The sequence below is a fragment of the Podarcis cretensis genome (assembly GCF_951804945.1).
Source record: "Podarcis cretensis genome assembly, chromosome: 8".
NCBI lineage: Eukaryota > Metazoa > Chordata > Lepidosauria > Squamata > Lacertidae > Podarcis > Podarcis cretensis.
Window position 1 is genome coordinate 49,873,117 of NC_137177.1, and position 16,095 is coordinate 49,889,211.

The 16,095-nt window shown below is 39.2% G+C and overlaps 1 protein-coding gene across 5 annotated transcripts in view; it reads left to right on the forward strand.

The window, feature by feature from the left end:
• NFAT5 (nuclear factor of activated T cells 5) overlaps window positions 1-16,095 on the forward strand; it is a 66,638-nt gene that overhangs the window by 16,558 nt on the left and 33,985 nt on the right. For 3 of the 5 annotated variants that reach the window (XM_079989146.1, XM_079989148.1, XM_079989154.1), the window contains one exon: window positions 9,982-10,107. In XM_079989146.1, coding sequence (XP_079845272.1) covers window positions 9,982-10,107 — 126 coding nt within the window. Of the gene's footprint in view, window positions 1-9,981; window positions 10,108-16,095 lie in introns of those variants that run through there. The other 2 variants (XM_079989149.1, XM_079989152.1) reach the window with 1 other exon arrangement.

The window sequence follows — 16,095 nt, forward strand, 5'->3', positions numbered from 1 at the left end:
GGCCCAGCACTGGCAGCAGGGTGAAATCCACCCCAGTCTTACCCATTGCCACTCCACCACTGCAGTTTTCTGACCTGGGGGTTCTGGATCACGGGCTCTACTGGTCTAAATGGGAGCCTCAGTGATCGTCCTCTCCCACTGGAAACAAACCAGGACACACACGTGGCAAAAAGGAGCATTAGGCCCTGGTGGGGCACCCACATACCCGCTTGTGATTGGCCAAGCAGATAGCCAGCCAATCAGATTTTTAAAATGATTCCCCCCCTTCACTTCTCACTTTCCTTTGTGGCCCCCTAGCCTCATGCTGTGGCCCCATTTATGTGATCTTCACCTGTGGCCCCCCTGAAATATCCTGGGGAGTCCCAGTGGGCCATATAGCCCCCAGTTAGGAAAATCTGGGCTAGACTGTTCTCAATTAGCAAACATTATAATATTCTTACACTTTACTGTTTCTTCATTGTACTGTCTTCATTAGCAGCCATTTCACCTGCACCCAGCAAGTGAAAAGTGACACAGCCAATTGGCTGGGGCCAAGTACGGTATAACTTGGCTCCTCCTGTCTTAGAACTGTCTCCTTTAGGGAACATTCTACCTAATCATTATGACAATTCTAAAACTGTATGTATGAATTGTTTCTAAATTTGCTTATTTTTCTCCTCTCTTCCAATGATTTTTGTTATCATGTCTGTTAATTATAAACCTATAGGCAGAGCCTATGCCTTTTGATTTTTGTACAGTGTCTAGAATTTTAGGTGCTTTTAAATAAGAATTGTAATAAAACACAGGATTCTGAATATACATGAATTATTTTCACGATCAATCATTTAACTAAACGGTTTTCTGAGTCCATGCAGCAGCTTTTGTATTAGTCAAGTCTTGAGATAATAAAAGTTACTGATTTCAAATCTGGTAAGGAGTATGACAGCTGCCTTACAAGGTGGATGGCAGGCTTCCTTCTCCCCTGCAGTAACACCAGAAATCAGAGTAATCTCTTCTTACTTGTAAAGTTTAAACTCTGAAAATTTTAGAAGAGTTGTAACATCTTCATTACTTTTATACAGAATATTTATGTTCATTAGCAGGGGTGATGGGTACTTGCAAAGACCCATAGAAACAAAGATCTGTATATGTATATGTATACTGTTATATACAGTATGTACAGGAATACAAGTTTTCATAATGTATTTTTGGGGGTCTCCGGGGAAATTTAAAGAAGAAAACTTAATAGAAAAAGAAAAAGAAAGATCTGTTCATTCTTGTAATTATTTATAAATTGTAGCTCCCAGGCAAGTACTTAACGAATTTTCCTTAATTATAATAGTTGAAGTCAAGAGAGAGTGAGTACTAACATTTTCTTGATCTTGTTTATCCTCTTAGTCAACTTTGACATATTTGGTATATCGAACTGAATTCATTGCAGGCTGTAGCTAGCATATTGTAGCTCTCCTATATTCTAAATTGCTTACAGGGTGTGTTAAGAATGATTACATTTGAGAGGTCTATAGATCTTGCCTCTGCTGTTTTGGTTGAATCTAGTTTGTAACTGAGTTGTATTGTCCTGTGGGCGCTGGATTTCTCTGGGGTCAATAAATACTTAAGGACAGTTGGGATCAGTTTTCTGTCCCACATAGATTCCTTACTTTCTATTTGGAGTAGACTCATTGAAATTAATGGAACTAATATCTATTAATTTGAGTAGGTCTCCTCTGAGTAGAACTAGCATTGCCTACAACCCCTTGTTTCTTTAAAAAGTAAAAAGCCTAGCTGATGGAAATAGATAAAGAAACTTGCTTGTAAATATTGCTGGAAGTTCAGGTGACCAAGAAACTTATAAAACTCATCAGCCAAAAAAAACAAACAACTGTTTTGGGAGATGCATGGTATAAGGTTCACTGACTGAAGTTCTAACCAACATCTTGTATCAGAATAAACTCCATCCAGAGTGTGAACTTCAGATTTTGAGCCATTATTCTGTTGCAGCAAAAACAGACTCCCATAGTACCTTAAAGATTTAGCAGATTTATTTATGAAAGCTTATGCAATAATAAATTTATTAGTCTTAAAGTGCTACAGGTCTATTCTTTTTCTGACCTGTTCCTGCAATTCCTCCAAGCTTGCTGGTGTTTTTATTTCTTTGCATACTATTGCTTTTCACAAACAGCAGTCAAAAATTAATTCCACAGCAAATAGTAGTTCTTGTAACACTATGGTTGATTTTTTTTTTTTTTAAATAGTTTTAAAGATAAATACTAAAGCTACACCACTGTATCCATGGTCATCATTAGCCAGCTAAAAGTCTTGACATAACAGGAAAGTTACATTGATAGACTTGTTAACGTAGGCTGTGTTTACTACAGAACAGGAGACTGTAACCTGGCAAGGACTGAGCAGTAGTAAATGCTATTAATAGGCATCTGTGCTGAGAAGCACAAATTGCAGAATCTGGTGAGGACCTATGGTTGTATCCAACTAAATCCTACTCAGGAGCACACCCATTGAAATTAATGAACCTAAGTTTGTTGTGCCAATTAACTTCAAGGATCTACTCTGAGTAGCATTGGATACCTGTCCTGGTCTTTATGAGAATTTTCGCCTCTCTTCTGTTCCAGCATCCATAGTGGTGAAGGAAAAACTGGTGTGCTGGAATTGCTAGAGAGCAAAAGGGTCTTGGGTAGGGTTCTAGTGGTTGCTTAATAGATGCTTTCAAGTGGCACTGGGCTTCTTGTTCTCTCAGGTTTAAAACTGGCAAATGAAATCCCTCTGAGAGTTGCTGTCTGGCTGTTCCGTTATTAGCCCAACCCAAAGGCAAAACAGTGGTTTGGACAAAAGCATTTGTGGCTTTGTAGGGGCCAAATATGAACATATTTGTTGTTCATAGGGGGAGCAGACTTGGGCTTTTAGTGGCCTCGCTTCACTGAACAAGGCTCTAGCATATAACTAGAGACCATATGAGGAGACCATATAACCCCAGTCCTGAAAGATCTACAGTATACCTAAAGGAGCGTCTCTGCCCCCATCGTTCAGCCCAGACACTGAGGTCCAGTGGGCCTTCTGGTGATTCCCTCGCTGAAAGAAGTGAGGTTACAGGGAACCAGACAGAGGGCCTTCTCAGTAGTGGTGCCCGCCCTGTGGAACGCCTTCCCATCACATGTCAAAGAAACAAACACTATCTGACTTTTAGAAGACACCTGAAGGCAGCCCTGTTTAGGGAAGTTTTTAATGTTTGATGTTTTATTGTGTTTTTAATATTCTGTTGGGAGCTGCCCAGAGTGGCTGGGGAAACCCAGCCAGATGGGTGGTGTAATAATAATAATAATAATAATAATAATAATAATAATTAATTATAGCACCTAATCCATGCTGCTTCTCCATTTCCCTCTTACTTTGTTTCCATTTTTTATCCCAGCTGTTATTGCTAGATTTTTTTTTTTACAGAATTTAAAATGATTTTTCAAACAATTGGCTTCTATACACAGTAGCAGTGAAGACTCAGTTGTAATACTAGGTAGGGTACTTCCAATATTCACAGCTGAGTAAAAATAATTGTGCATGGTGCAGAGAAGAACTATAAAAATGTGTCAAGGGCTAGGAATTTCTAGAATGAAAATTTTGAGGTTGTTAGTCTGTTCAGCATATCATAAGATGGGGTAAAGGTTAATCCCCTTAGGTTTTAAAAGCTTCCATTGATGTACTGCTTTTCTTCTGCGCCTTTTCATGTGCCTAGTATGTATTTGGTTGGAACAGTATAGCACATTCCAGTGTTAGCTTTGTTTGTTCCAACTAACACTCTTGAGTAAACATTCAAGTATCTGTAAAAACCTTATACATACTAGGGTGTGTTAATAGTAAACCATGTCTTCCTACATAAGCACAGTAAGAAAGTTAAGTTTCTGCATGATAACTTGGGTTTGTTGGCTTGAAAATAATGGATTCAATGTTTTCAAATTACTAATGAATTCAAGATATAAGAATGGAGATCCTGACTTTCTGGCAGTAAGAGCTGTTTGACAGTGGAACAGACTCATACGAGAGGTGGTGGACTCCCTTTGGATGGCCATCTGTCATATACAATATGATACAAAACTGCCTCGGTCCTGTATACCTGAAGGAGCGTCTCCACCCCCATCGTTCAGCCTGGACATTGAGATGCAGCGCCGAGGGCCTTCTGGCAGTTCCCTCATTGTGAGAAGTGAGGTTACAGAGAACCAGACAGAGAGCCTTCTCGGTAGTGGCACCCAAACTGTGGAACACCCTCCCTTCAGATGTGAAGGAAATAAGCAGCTATCCTATCCTTAAAAGACATTTGAAGGCAGCCCTGTTTAGGGAAGTTTTTAATATTTAATGCTGTACTGTTTTTAACATTTGATAGGGAGCCACCCAGAGTGGCTGGGGAGACTCAGCCAGATGGACGGGGTATAAATAAATTATTATTATTATTATTATTATTATTATTATTATTATTATTATTATTTAATTGACATTACTGCACTGCAGGGGGTTGGACTAGATGGCCCTCGGAGACCCTTCTAGCTCTACAATTCTGAGATTCTAAAATTGGTTTAACATCTACTTACAGCAAAGCTCTCATAGTTGGTGTGATGGGCATTCATGCAGGCAGCAATTGTCATTAGTTTTGAGCCAGCTGTATTGCTTTCCATTAATACAGAGGAAGCAAATTACCTCCTGAATACCTTAATCTTGTTCAGAATGGTTTGCTTACTTTTGAACTTAGGCCTTGTTTTTCTACAGTATGGCCCTCATAGAAATCAAAATTACAGATGAAGTTCATAATAAGAATGAGAGAAGGTATATTTCAGATGTGGGGAACCTTTGGCCCTCCAAATGTTGCTGAACTTGATGGGGCTAATGGGAGTTGTAGTTCAGTAATATTTGGAGGACCAAAGGCTCCCCATTCCTGGAATTGGTGAATCAGATGAGAGTATGCTTGTACGAACAGCATGCATTTCTTGGCTCTGAAGTTCTGCTTCTGTTTCCAAACCAAGTAGAGGGGTCAAGTTCAGAAGGAGAATTTACATGTAATTCAATAATGGCAAAAGGAAGAAGGAATAGTGCTAGAAACTCAGATATTAGCTGGGCACCAAATGGCACCTTAAATGTAGGTTACAGTCACCACAACGGAATGTCTGCTTGACAGGGGGTTGGACTAGATGACCCTTGGTGTCCCTTCCAGCGCTACAAATCTACGATTCTATGATCTCAACTACATTGCTTGTTCTTACAACAATTCATTTATCCCAGTATGCAAGAAGGAGAAACTCACTGTGGAAATGGAAATGGTATTAACAATGGACTAAGGCAGAGGTTTTTAACTGTGGTTTATGAGTTCCATTTGGGTGGAATGGCTGTAGCATAGTCAAATACATCTGTACTCAGAACTGTACTTATTTCCCTTGATGTGATGATGGAGGATTGTGTGCGAGTCAGCTGGCTCGACGGATATGTCAATCACCAACCTGGCACCCAGAAATCTCCACGTAGTCACAATTGGACCCGCACCAATAGCAAAACACACATTAAGGGAGACCTCTGTGGTATGTTCCAAAAGAAATGAATAGGAAAACAGACATTTTGGTAGCGGTGATAGGAGGAAGAAAGCTGCCTAGTTATCAAGATGATAAAAGCAGCAAAAGTTGGCCAACAAGATACTACATTGCTATATTGTATATAATTAGTTCAAAACATGTTTTTATAAGTTAATTACTTTTAAAACGTTGAAATAATGTTTAAGAAAATCAGCATATTTTATTCAAGTATACAAAAATATATATGTAAAGTTGTATTTTAGGGACGATTATGTTATTAGGGGAAATATTTAAACAATATTGATTAGAATCCAGAGAATATTTTAACCATGAAAAATGCCTAGAAGGCATTTTGACTACTTTTGACATTTTCCTCCATTTCAAAAGAGTGGTTTGCTCTATAGCATGGTAGCCTTCTGACAGAGAAGCAGAAGCCCACAACCATATTGGTTGCATGTGCTCAGTTGTGCAATTCTTTGCATTCTGACTGTTGTGTTTTGCTCTGATGGCTATCTGACTTGCTCTACTGTTCTCAGAAAAAGAGATGTGTACAGATTATGTTGACCAGATGGTAGATATTTGGCTTTTACTTAAAGGGATGGAATCCTTCTAAACCCTTTCAGCAATTGAAGATATATATGATGTGAAAAATATGATTTAAGAAGGGGAAAGTGCTCCTCTAGTTTCAGATATAACAAAGGTGGATAACAAAGCCCATTTGGAAAGTATGCTAGCTAAGGTGACAATCAATTCAGATTCACTGGTGTTGCTTGATAGTTGGAAGTTCTGATATTCTCTCTTCTTAGAACAAGGTCCTATACCTAGAAGCTGATGTGCTTATTTCAGCAAGCAGTACAGTAGTAAGATGCTAGAATGATTCTGTGTAGAATTCTGGCAGTTATTCTTGGCCGTCATAATCTTTTAGAAAGCTAATGCGCATCAGGCATGCAACTGGTATGTTTTCCAGTGCAGTTGCCAGTCATGTTGAGACCCAAGCTTGAAGTGGACAAGAATGTTGTATCTTTGCAGGGCAGAAACTGTTGGCAGAATAAATGTTCCAAAACAATTGCCGTCAGCATTCCGAAGCAAAAATCAGCAAAGATTCCTGGGCAAAAAGATGTGACGATTCTGCCAATTTTATATATATATATATATATATATATATATATATATATATTTATTTATTTAACAAAATTTCTATACTGCTTGATTGTAAATAGAACCTCTAAGTGATTTACAAACAACAACAACAACAACAACAACAACAACAAACATTAAAATTGGCAATAAAATATTTATTTAGAACTAAACACCTGAACTATTGGCTGTTGACATACACCTTGTGGCACGAAGTACTTTCTTAACATTAATCTTGGAATTAGGTAATTATTGTCCACAAGGGATCCACAAATCGTGACTTGGCTAAGGAGCCAGCCATTATTTGTAGCTACTTCTACACCCCTCCCTTGAGTACTCCAGTATGTGCTGAGGGCATGGGACAAAGGCATGGTCATACCTAATTTGTGTGGAGTTCCGGAAATATAAGAAACAGCTTCTCATCCTGCTTTTGCAAGAGGCTCCTTCTGTTTCTTACCCTGTTCAGAAACTGCAGTAGAAATGAGACCTCCATGATAGGGATCTGTGTCATCCCAGATGCTTTATTTGTCAGAGTGTTGGGTGCCCTTAGCTCTGTCAAACTGCTGAGTTTTACCCCTGTTACTGGAATGCCTTCGCTAAGGAGGTACACTAACATCATAACTACTGCCTGGTTTTATTGTATATTTTGGTGTGCTACAATATAAATACATCATTATTTATAGTTTTTTCTTCAATGGAATCATTTGGGTGAGTTGTGCATATAATGCTCTACATAAACTAAATAAATTAGGGCAGTATCTGACGAAGTAACTTAATTAAGACAATATCTTCTGGCTGTGCCAAAGAACTCCCCTCTCCTTTCCATGCACCTAAATTGGTTCTGGGAGGAGGGAGATTTGAGGAGAGTAGTGGGAAGTTCTGTTGTGCAACCAGATGTCATTGTGTTAATGGAACTACTTTGTTTGATACTGCCTTCAGTGACCCAAATAAGGTAGAGATTTTTTTCTAAAGGGTAATCTGCAGTTATATATAATTGCATGTATATATAAAGTGGGTGTTGAATGCCCCGTATTGCCTGTACAATCACTAAAAGTAAGCTCTCATTGAGACTACTTCCCTAGATGAGCTGTAGTGGCTTTTAATTAGCAATAAAAGCACTGTCCACTGATCCAGGGGTGAAAGTAGGCTTTACTTCCCTTGGGTCGAAGACCCAGTTTGGCAACTCCCCATACAAACACACACAGGCTGGGAGCCTCAATAATGCCCCTCTGGAAACTTCACCTGAGGCAAAAAAAAAAACCTGACTAGCACCCCCCCACTAGGCTCTGCACTGATCTACCCCCTTTCTTCCTCTGCTCACAGCCCTCCTTCCCAGCTGCACCAGGTTTCTTCTCTGTGCTGACAAGAACATTTGGACACCGGGTGTAAGCTGTGGTTGGTATGTAAGGCTGGGCAAAGTAGCCACAATTGTATTGCTGTGCCCTTTAAGGCAGGCCTTCTTTCCAACAGTGCCTGGCCATTTTCCTTGTTTGTGCGCTTGAGCTACTTTGAATTGTAAAGTCTGCTTGGAACCCTATCTTTGCCTTCTGCAAGCAAAGTGTTAACTTGTAACAACAAACGTATTGAAGTAAGCTATCCAAAGTAAGTTTTTTTCTTACAAGGAAATTTGGGGGGCCCAAGTTGAAAGGCGGATTAGTTTTAAAGAGGTTGTTATATCACTGTTTAAAAAGAGATCTAAGTGGAGTTATTTTCTCTAAGTCACACACATTTTAATGGGGAAGATTTCTGTGCCTACACAAGGGCAGATTTGAGAATATTCTAGGGGGCTTTGGCAAGGAGATAATGCTCACATTCATTCCCCTGCAAGGAGTAACATTTCACCTTGTTTGCATGCCTCAAGAGTTAGGGTTAGCAGAGTATCTTCTCACTCTGTACTACTAGTCATAGTGCCAACTGCAGTTCAAAGGCTACAGCTGGATCTGTTGCCCATTGTTGCCTTGTGTGGGCTGCATTCCATTGCTTCCCTCCTGGATTTTAAAACCTGAATAAAGGGCCTGTCCTTGTATGGAAAGATATTATTAATGCTAGATGAGACTCCTTGGAGAAGGTAATGAAAACTAAATTGATGATTCATTCCAAATTTTAATCCAAGCCAGGAATGTGTTCAGGGGTTTGTAGCGTTCTTTCTCCTTTTGAGGTTGGATTTTACAATTCTGTGAAGTTACTCTGTGAACCCAGCTCAGGAGAACTTCATTGGTATTTTGATTTGGGAGGCAGGCAGCATGGAATACCCTCCTCTTGGTCTCATGCAAATCTCCTCTCCTTGTGGTTGGTGTTTAGGAGCATTATTATCCAGGGTTGTTGGAGGCTAAAAACTTGCCATTTGTACAATAATACAAAATCATGTAACAGATGATAAATGGACGTCTTTGGGTATCTGTTTTTTGTGATAGTTTATAATGTATAGTTGAGCAAAATGAATGAAAATTGCCAGAACTTAGTGATCTATGTAATAAAAAAAATGTTACAGTGCATTATCTGAATCAGAAAAGTGGATTGTCTGGATCAGAAACATATATTATCTCTGTTAAAGTAAATAAGTTGCTGTTTGGCATGAATATTGAAGACTGCTTTTATGAAAAAAACATGGATTTATATGAAACAGAACATAGTAAAAAGGAAAATTGAGTCAGTTATAAGAGTTGAGTTGATTGTTAAGGGTCAAATTCTAACCATTCCGTAGAAATGAATTGTGCTTCTTACTGGAAAAATCTGAACAGGAACCAGCAAGGAGCTTGTGTCCTGCTTATATTTCCTTCCTAGACAATCTTTGTAATACTTTCCATATAGGTTTTGTTCCATTACTCTTGCACTACCCAATATTAGTCTTTAGTGTCTCAGAAATTTTATATAGTTTGGAGCAGGGATGCAAAGGGAGGTGTGTGATAGTGTTCATGTACACACCAAAAGCTGGTTTGTGATTTGGCAGGGTACAGTTGGTGCTCTTCAGATGCTTGTCCAAAGCCTTAAAAACCATGTAAAATTTGGTGAATGCAATTGGTTGGCATACATTGCCATAATTGTGATGGAAAGTTAGTATCTATGGAATTTCTTACAAATGGCAAAGATTTGATTTAGTCTTTTACTGATATCCTGTGTAATTGCTAAACTCTTTCAGTGCTTTTGGACTCTTATCTCTGGTACTGAGGTAATACAACCTTTTCTTTCTATCAGAGATTTGAGGCATACCAACATCATTTTTAGAATTCCTGGTATTTTGGTAGCAAAATATAGGGACATTTGTTTGTTTTCTTAAAACATCTTTATTCTTTCTTTTTAGAATCTGTCTATGACCTTCTCCCAAAGGAGCTGCAGTTACCACCTTCCAGAGAACTCTCTGTAGCATCCATGAGTCAGACAAGTGGTGGTGAGGCAGGTTCGCCCCCTCCGGGTGTAGTTGCTGCTGGTAAGTACTCCACTTGAGTAAAATTAAGGACCTAATGCATATTAATCTTGTTGTCAGCATGAGCAGTGCTGGAAAAGTTTGCAGTCTTAAAAAAAACCCCACAAGACTAACTTAGACTTAGAAGTAGGGGAAATTTTATTGCACATTTTCTCTTTTGCCCCTATGGTGGTGCTGGACTCCTCAGATATATTATATTTTGATGTAGTAGTTGCCAGTATAGAACTAAATGGGAGTGTTTGAATGGGCCAGAGAATGCTGCCTTGCAAACCAGGACAGAAATGAAATCAGCAGTGTTCTGGGTTTGTGGCTTCTGCTTTCATTTCCCCACCACCACATGGCTTGATGAAACCATGAATGATTCAGCTACATGACTTTCTGTTTGGTCCTGAAAGTGTTTAGATGATGTGTGAAGGGATAGTTGATACCTGCTAAATGTAGGTATGTTTGAATCCAGTTACCAAAATATTTTTTAAACTTAAGTTATCACCTACTCAGCCTTATACAGTTTGTTCTTTTAAAATAAAAGTCCTTTTGCTGGATCATTTTCTTCTGTTTAGGGGAATGACGACTGTTTTTGTTATGAAGGGGCAAACCTGAATTGGCAGTTGGCATTCAAATTCTTGTTCATCTGGAATGCCTCCAACTTTATAATACCCTCACTAATGGATGTGCTCCAGGGTTTTCCTCTCATGGGCCGAGATTGCTTGACTGACCATGTAATATTTGTAATAGAACATCATGTGTCTGTCCTAGTCTAGCCTTCTCCATAAGGCTATTTTTTATCAGAGCATAGCTGGACTAAGCAATGTGTTCAGTGCATTATTCAGTTTAGATAGGAGTGCCTTCTCTAGTATGTTCAACACTGAAAATGAGCCTCTTGGTTTGGTAGTACAAGGCTTAAGTCTAGGGTAAAACTTTACAGCACTGCTCAATGCTGATATATTTGAATACTTTCCCTAATGAAATCTGTGGATTTAATTGTGTATTGGGGAGATTGGTAATTAGATCCAAGACTACTTTAGTTAACAAATCATCCAGTGTAGCTTCATTCTGCACTTCAGAAGCTAATTCAGTCAAAAGAGAACAACAGTTGCAAGATATTTTGAAAACTGCTAGCACTTTAAATCCACAGAAATACTTTACTGTTGATTTTCATATTTTGAGATCATTTTCAAGCATCTGATATAGTTGATGAGAAGAACTATGTGTCTGTTACTTCTAGGCATTAGTTGTCTGACAGTCAATCCACTTCCATTCAAAAACTGAACCTATGGGAGTTCATATTAACAAAAACTAAAGAAAACTAGCATATTCCACAATATGGTATTTATACAGGGGACCATATTAATTGAATAAGAATACTTTTTCAATATTCTTTCTATCTCTTTGCTAATAGTATTAAATGTTTAATTGATTAAATGTTTCTCTGACTTAAAAAACTTAAAAACTTAAATCCGAATAATTACAATTACTGTGGTCAGCATCCTACAGTTTGTTCCGAAGGGGTGGTTCACACTTAAGTTTTCATCATAGAGACTGCCCCTAGATTTGTAGTTTTAAAGTTTTAAGTGAGTGAACATAGACCAAAATTTAAAAAAGTTATTTATATTGCAGCAGTGCTGAATGTAGATACAGTAGGCTCCAAATCCAGATAATTTATAGAGAGGACAATCAAATTGCTGTAAAGGCTAACTCAGAAATTGCAGCCTTAACATGCTGGGAAGAGAATCAGTCAAGATAAGCAGAGATGGATACTGAAGAGAGACAGAGACAAAATAGCTGTGATAACAATATGAAGTTTGCCAAGATTTCTTTTGAATTCACATGGTGCATACCCTCTTAACATACCCTCTTAACATTTCTCCAGTGAAAATAGGAATGCTCCATTCCATAATGATAATTTTACTATTTATACCCCACACATCTTACTGGGTTGCCCCAGCCACTCTAGGCAGCTTTCAATAAATATATAATTATAATAAAACATAAAACATTTTAAAAAATCTTCCCTGTACAGGATTGCCTTCAGATGGCTCAGGAGTCAAGCAACTCCATACCCTACAACATTTCTCCAATGAAAATAGGGGTGTCCTAAGGAAAAGTGGGACATTCTGGGATCAAATCAGAAACCGGGACAGCTTCTTTAAATCAGGGACGTCCCTGGAAAATAGGGACACTTTGAAGGTCTGCATGGTGGGTTTGCAGTTCTGCCACCCCCAATCATTAAAAATATATTGAAGGAAAATACCTTGTGTGCAGGTAGGAGCAATATTAATCAAGCATGTCTGGAATCTTGGAAGTGAGAGTTCTGCTACTTCGGGATATTGGAGAAACTGAGGAGAAAGCCCTTAGAGGAGTAAAACCTTCAGCAAATACATAAACGCTTACAAGGAATCTTGTTGAATAGGTCACTCAGCTTAAAGCCCACAGACCCTGCTGGTATGATAGTGTATCTCTTCTTTCTCAGCAGCATGTATCTGCCATTTGGGATTGACTCAATACAGTGGTGCCCCGCAATACGAACGCCTCGCAAGACGGAAAACCCGCTAGACGAAAGGGTTTTCCGTTTTGGAGGCGCTTCACAAAATGAATTTCCCTATGGGCTTGCTTCGCAAGACGAAAATGTCTTGCGAGTTCCTGCGGTTTTTTTTTCTCCCCCCCCTTTTTCTAAGCCGCTAAGCCGCTTATCAGCTGATCCTTAAGCCGCTAAGCCGCTAATAGCGCTAATCCGCTAAGCCGTCAATGGGCTTGCTTCGCAAGACGAAAAAACCGCTAGATGAAGAGAATCGCGAAACGGATTCTTTTCGTCTTGCGAGGCACCACTGTACCATAGACCCAAAGAGGATCCTTCTCCTCCGACATGGATAAGCTAAAGTCCCAGCTGAAACTTTGGGCCAGAGCATTCATGTGACTCTGCAAGGCAAAAGGCACAAAAAGAATATATTATAGTCATTGGCTAGTAGTTGAGTTTTAGGAAGACCTGGCATTGGGAAATTCTGGAATTCTAGAAAGCATTTATCATGGAGGGGCTAATTCTTCCCAGGAGTTCTTCCCATTTCAGAGTGTGGGCCACACACTCCTTCTTTGAAGATGCAGGTTGACTTGGCTTTTACAGCTGGGTGTACTAAGCTTCCCCAAAACTGGATGCAGAGGTCATTCTGCTTGACCCTGAACCATGCCAGAGTTCTTTAAGGTGTTACTTGTAGATGAAGAGGGGGACATAAATCAGCCACCACATTAACATTCAGGGTATTGTGCTCTCTGTACAGAACTGTTGTGCCTGGCCTTCTCTTCTGTAGAAATAATCATAGAATTGTAGAGTTGGAAGGGACCACAAGGGGCACCTAGTCCAACCTCCTGCAGTGCAGGAATCTTTTGCCCAACGTGGAGCTTGAACCCACAATCCTAAGATTAGGAGTCTCGTGCTCTACCGACTGAACCATCCCAATCTAGCTAGGGACTTTGGGAAGATGGGAGTTATGGCTGTGGGATTGTGGAGGGTTTTATGAGATTGAAATCACTTATAAAATGGGACAAAGCATCACTTTCACTCATTCTAGTCCTTTCATCAGGCAGACAAGGATAGCTTCCAATCAGCCACATTGTCAAGTGGCTGGGAGGGGAAGGTGACCTTGGACAATCTAGAACTGCAGGAGCCCATTCCTTTTATGTCCAAAAAACAAAACTCCTTATTGTTTTGTGCAAATCTGTTGTATCTAATCTTATTTATCCTGAAGGGACAGTTTTCTGCTTTTTTATAATCAGTAAGAATCCAAAAGCAACTCTTTTTAAAGCTGGTTGCAGTTTCTTCATGAAGACCCAAGCAAATATTATGTGTTTTGGCTACATGTAGAGCTCCCTCTCCTTTATTTAAGCTTTCTGACACAGTTGCCATTACTGGTGCCAATGACTAGATTAAGAGGAGAGAGCTGGTAAAAAATATTTTCCTCATTTAAGACTTTACTTCATTTGTTCTCTGCTTCCCTAGCCACAGGGTGACACAGTATCTGGCTGCAAATCAGATTGCCCCAGGTTTTTCTTTCAGTGCTTTGATCTGAGGTTCTGGGACACATAAGCAGGTTACATAAAGATTTTCTGCAGTTAACTTCAGATTTCTGGAGGAACAGGATTGGCTGATTTCAGGTATGAGGGCCTGCAGGAACAGACTGCTAGTTCTGCTATTACTGTTTGGCTTCCAATTTTCAAATCAGTCTAAACCATTTTAAAACTGAGTCTTGGTAATTGGTCTTTTAAGAGCACATTTGATTATTTTAACATAAAAGGTGTGTTTCATGTTCATCAATCCAAACATAAGGTGGTTTCTTTGTAAATTAACCAGCTATGAATTCTTAATTTTAACATAGTTCTCAGCTTATTTCTGAACTTTCATGATGAACTATATATAGTTAAGCTGGGAAGAGTTGTCTATCTCTTGAAGGCAGATACGTCTTGATAACACCTCTGTGTGTGTGGAGAGAGAGGGAGAGAGAGCTTATCCTTTCTGTGCAGCCAGTTTATTTCTAAGTGTCTCTTGCCAGAAGGTGCAGACAGGTGTTTCTTAGCAGGATACTAGCATTTAATGTGAAATGCTGTGTTTGTTAAGTAGGAAGAAGCAGTGCTTCAAGAATGGGTCTGAGAAATGACCTGTCTCAAATCGGTTGCTTTTTCACCCCCAACACATATCTGCCAACCTCCCTTTCACAGTTTGATATTAAACTTTATAGCATCACAACAAATGTCTTAAAACAGGGGTAAGCAAACTTTTTCAGCAGGGGGCCAGTCCACTGTCCCTCAGCCCTTGTGGGGGGCTGGACTATATTTTGAAAAAAATATATGAATGAATTCCTATGCCCCACAAATAACCTAGAGATGCATTTTAAATAACAGGACACATTCTATTCATGTAAAAACACACTGATTCCTGGACCGTCCACGGGCTGGATTTAGAAGGCAATTGGGCCGGATCTGGTCCTTGGGTCTTAGTTTGCCTACCTCTGTCTTAAAAACACCATGCAAATCTCTCTTGAATGAGGGGCCATGACTTTCACAAGGTGGAGAAAGTTCAAGTGCCTTGTTTTTAATCATTTTGATTTGCTTGAAGGTAAAAAAAAAAGCAACAATAAGTGCTCCTTTACTTTACTTTTACCCTAAGTCGGTAAAATTTTATTTTTTAATTTTTGCAAGGAATGCACTTTTAAACTAGAAATATCATATTAGGAGCAAGTAGTTGCTCAGAAACTTGAGTATAAAAACACATCTTAGGTCATTTTGACTATATTTGTCCATAATAGCAAAGGGTTCATTTGTCTTCTGTAGCTTCTTTTTATACTTTCTCTTTTGACATGGTTAATGTGACATGAGGCTTAATTTGCATGATAATGTGCATTATACCTCAGAGTACAATATAATTCTGACAAAGTTTCAAATTCACATAATTTAAAAACTGGCAAGATTCTACATATCAGTGGAAAGAGGAGGAGATAAATCATATTTTTTTAAGATAGTGATTTATGTTGTGTGTGTATTTGGCAAAAAGGGGATTAGAAGGGATTCTTATCTGTCTTCTAAAGGCAGGTTATGTTGTTTGACATTGTGCTGCGTGATCTAACAAGACACCATCAATAGTTTTAGACACACACTGGCACACATACGGCTCCAGAGAGGCATAGCAGAGTTCATTGTCCAGTTAGCTTTATGAGACTTCGGTGGCTGCTTTAGGGATGGTTTCCTCATCTGCCTGAATTGCTGTGCAATTTAAGCTTAGTCATGTTCTTCACAATACACTGCACAAGGACCCTTGCTACATACATTATACCTGCTTTCTTCTTTGCACTAAATCCAGTAAAAGTAAATAGGTGGTTTGCCAGTGCCTACCTCTTTTTATCCTGTTAAAACTCTTTTCTCTTCTCATAGAATCTCAGAATTGTAGAGTTGGAAGGGACCGCAAGGGTCATCTAGTCCAGCCTGCTGCAATGCAGGAATCTTTTG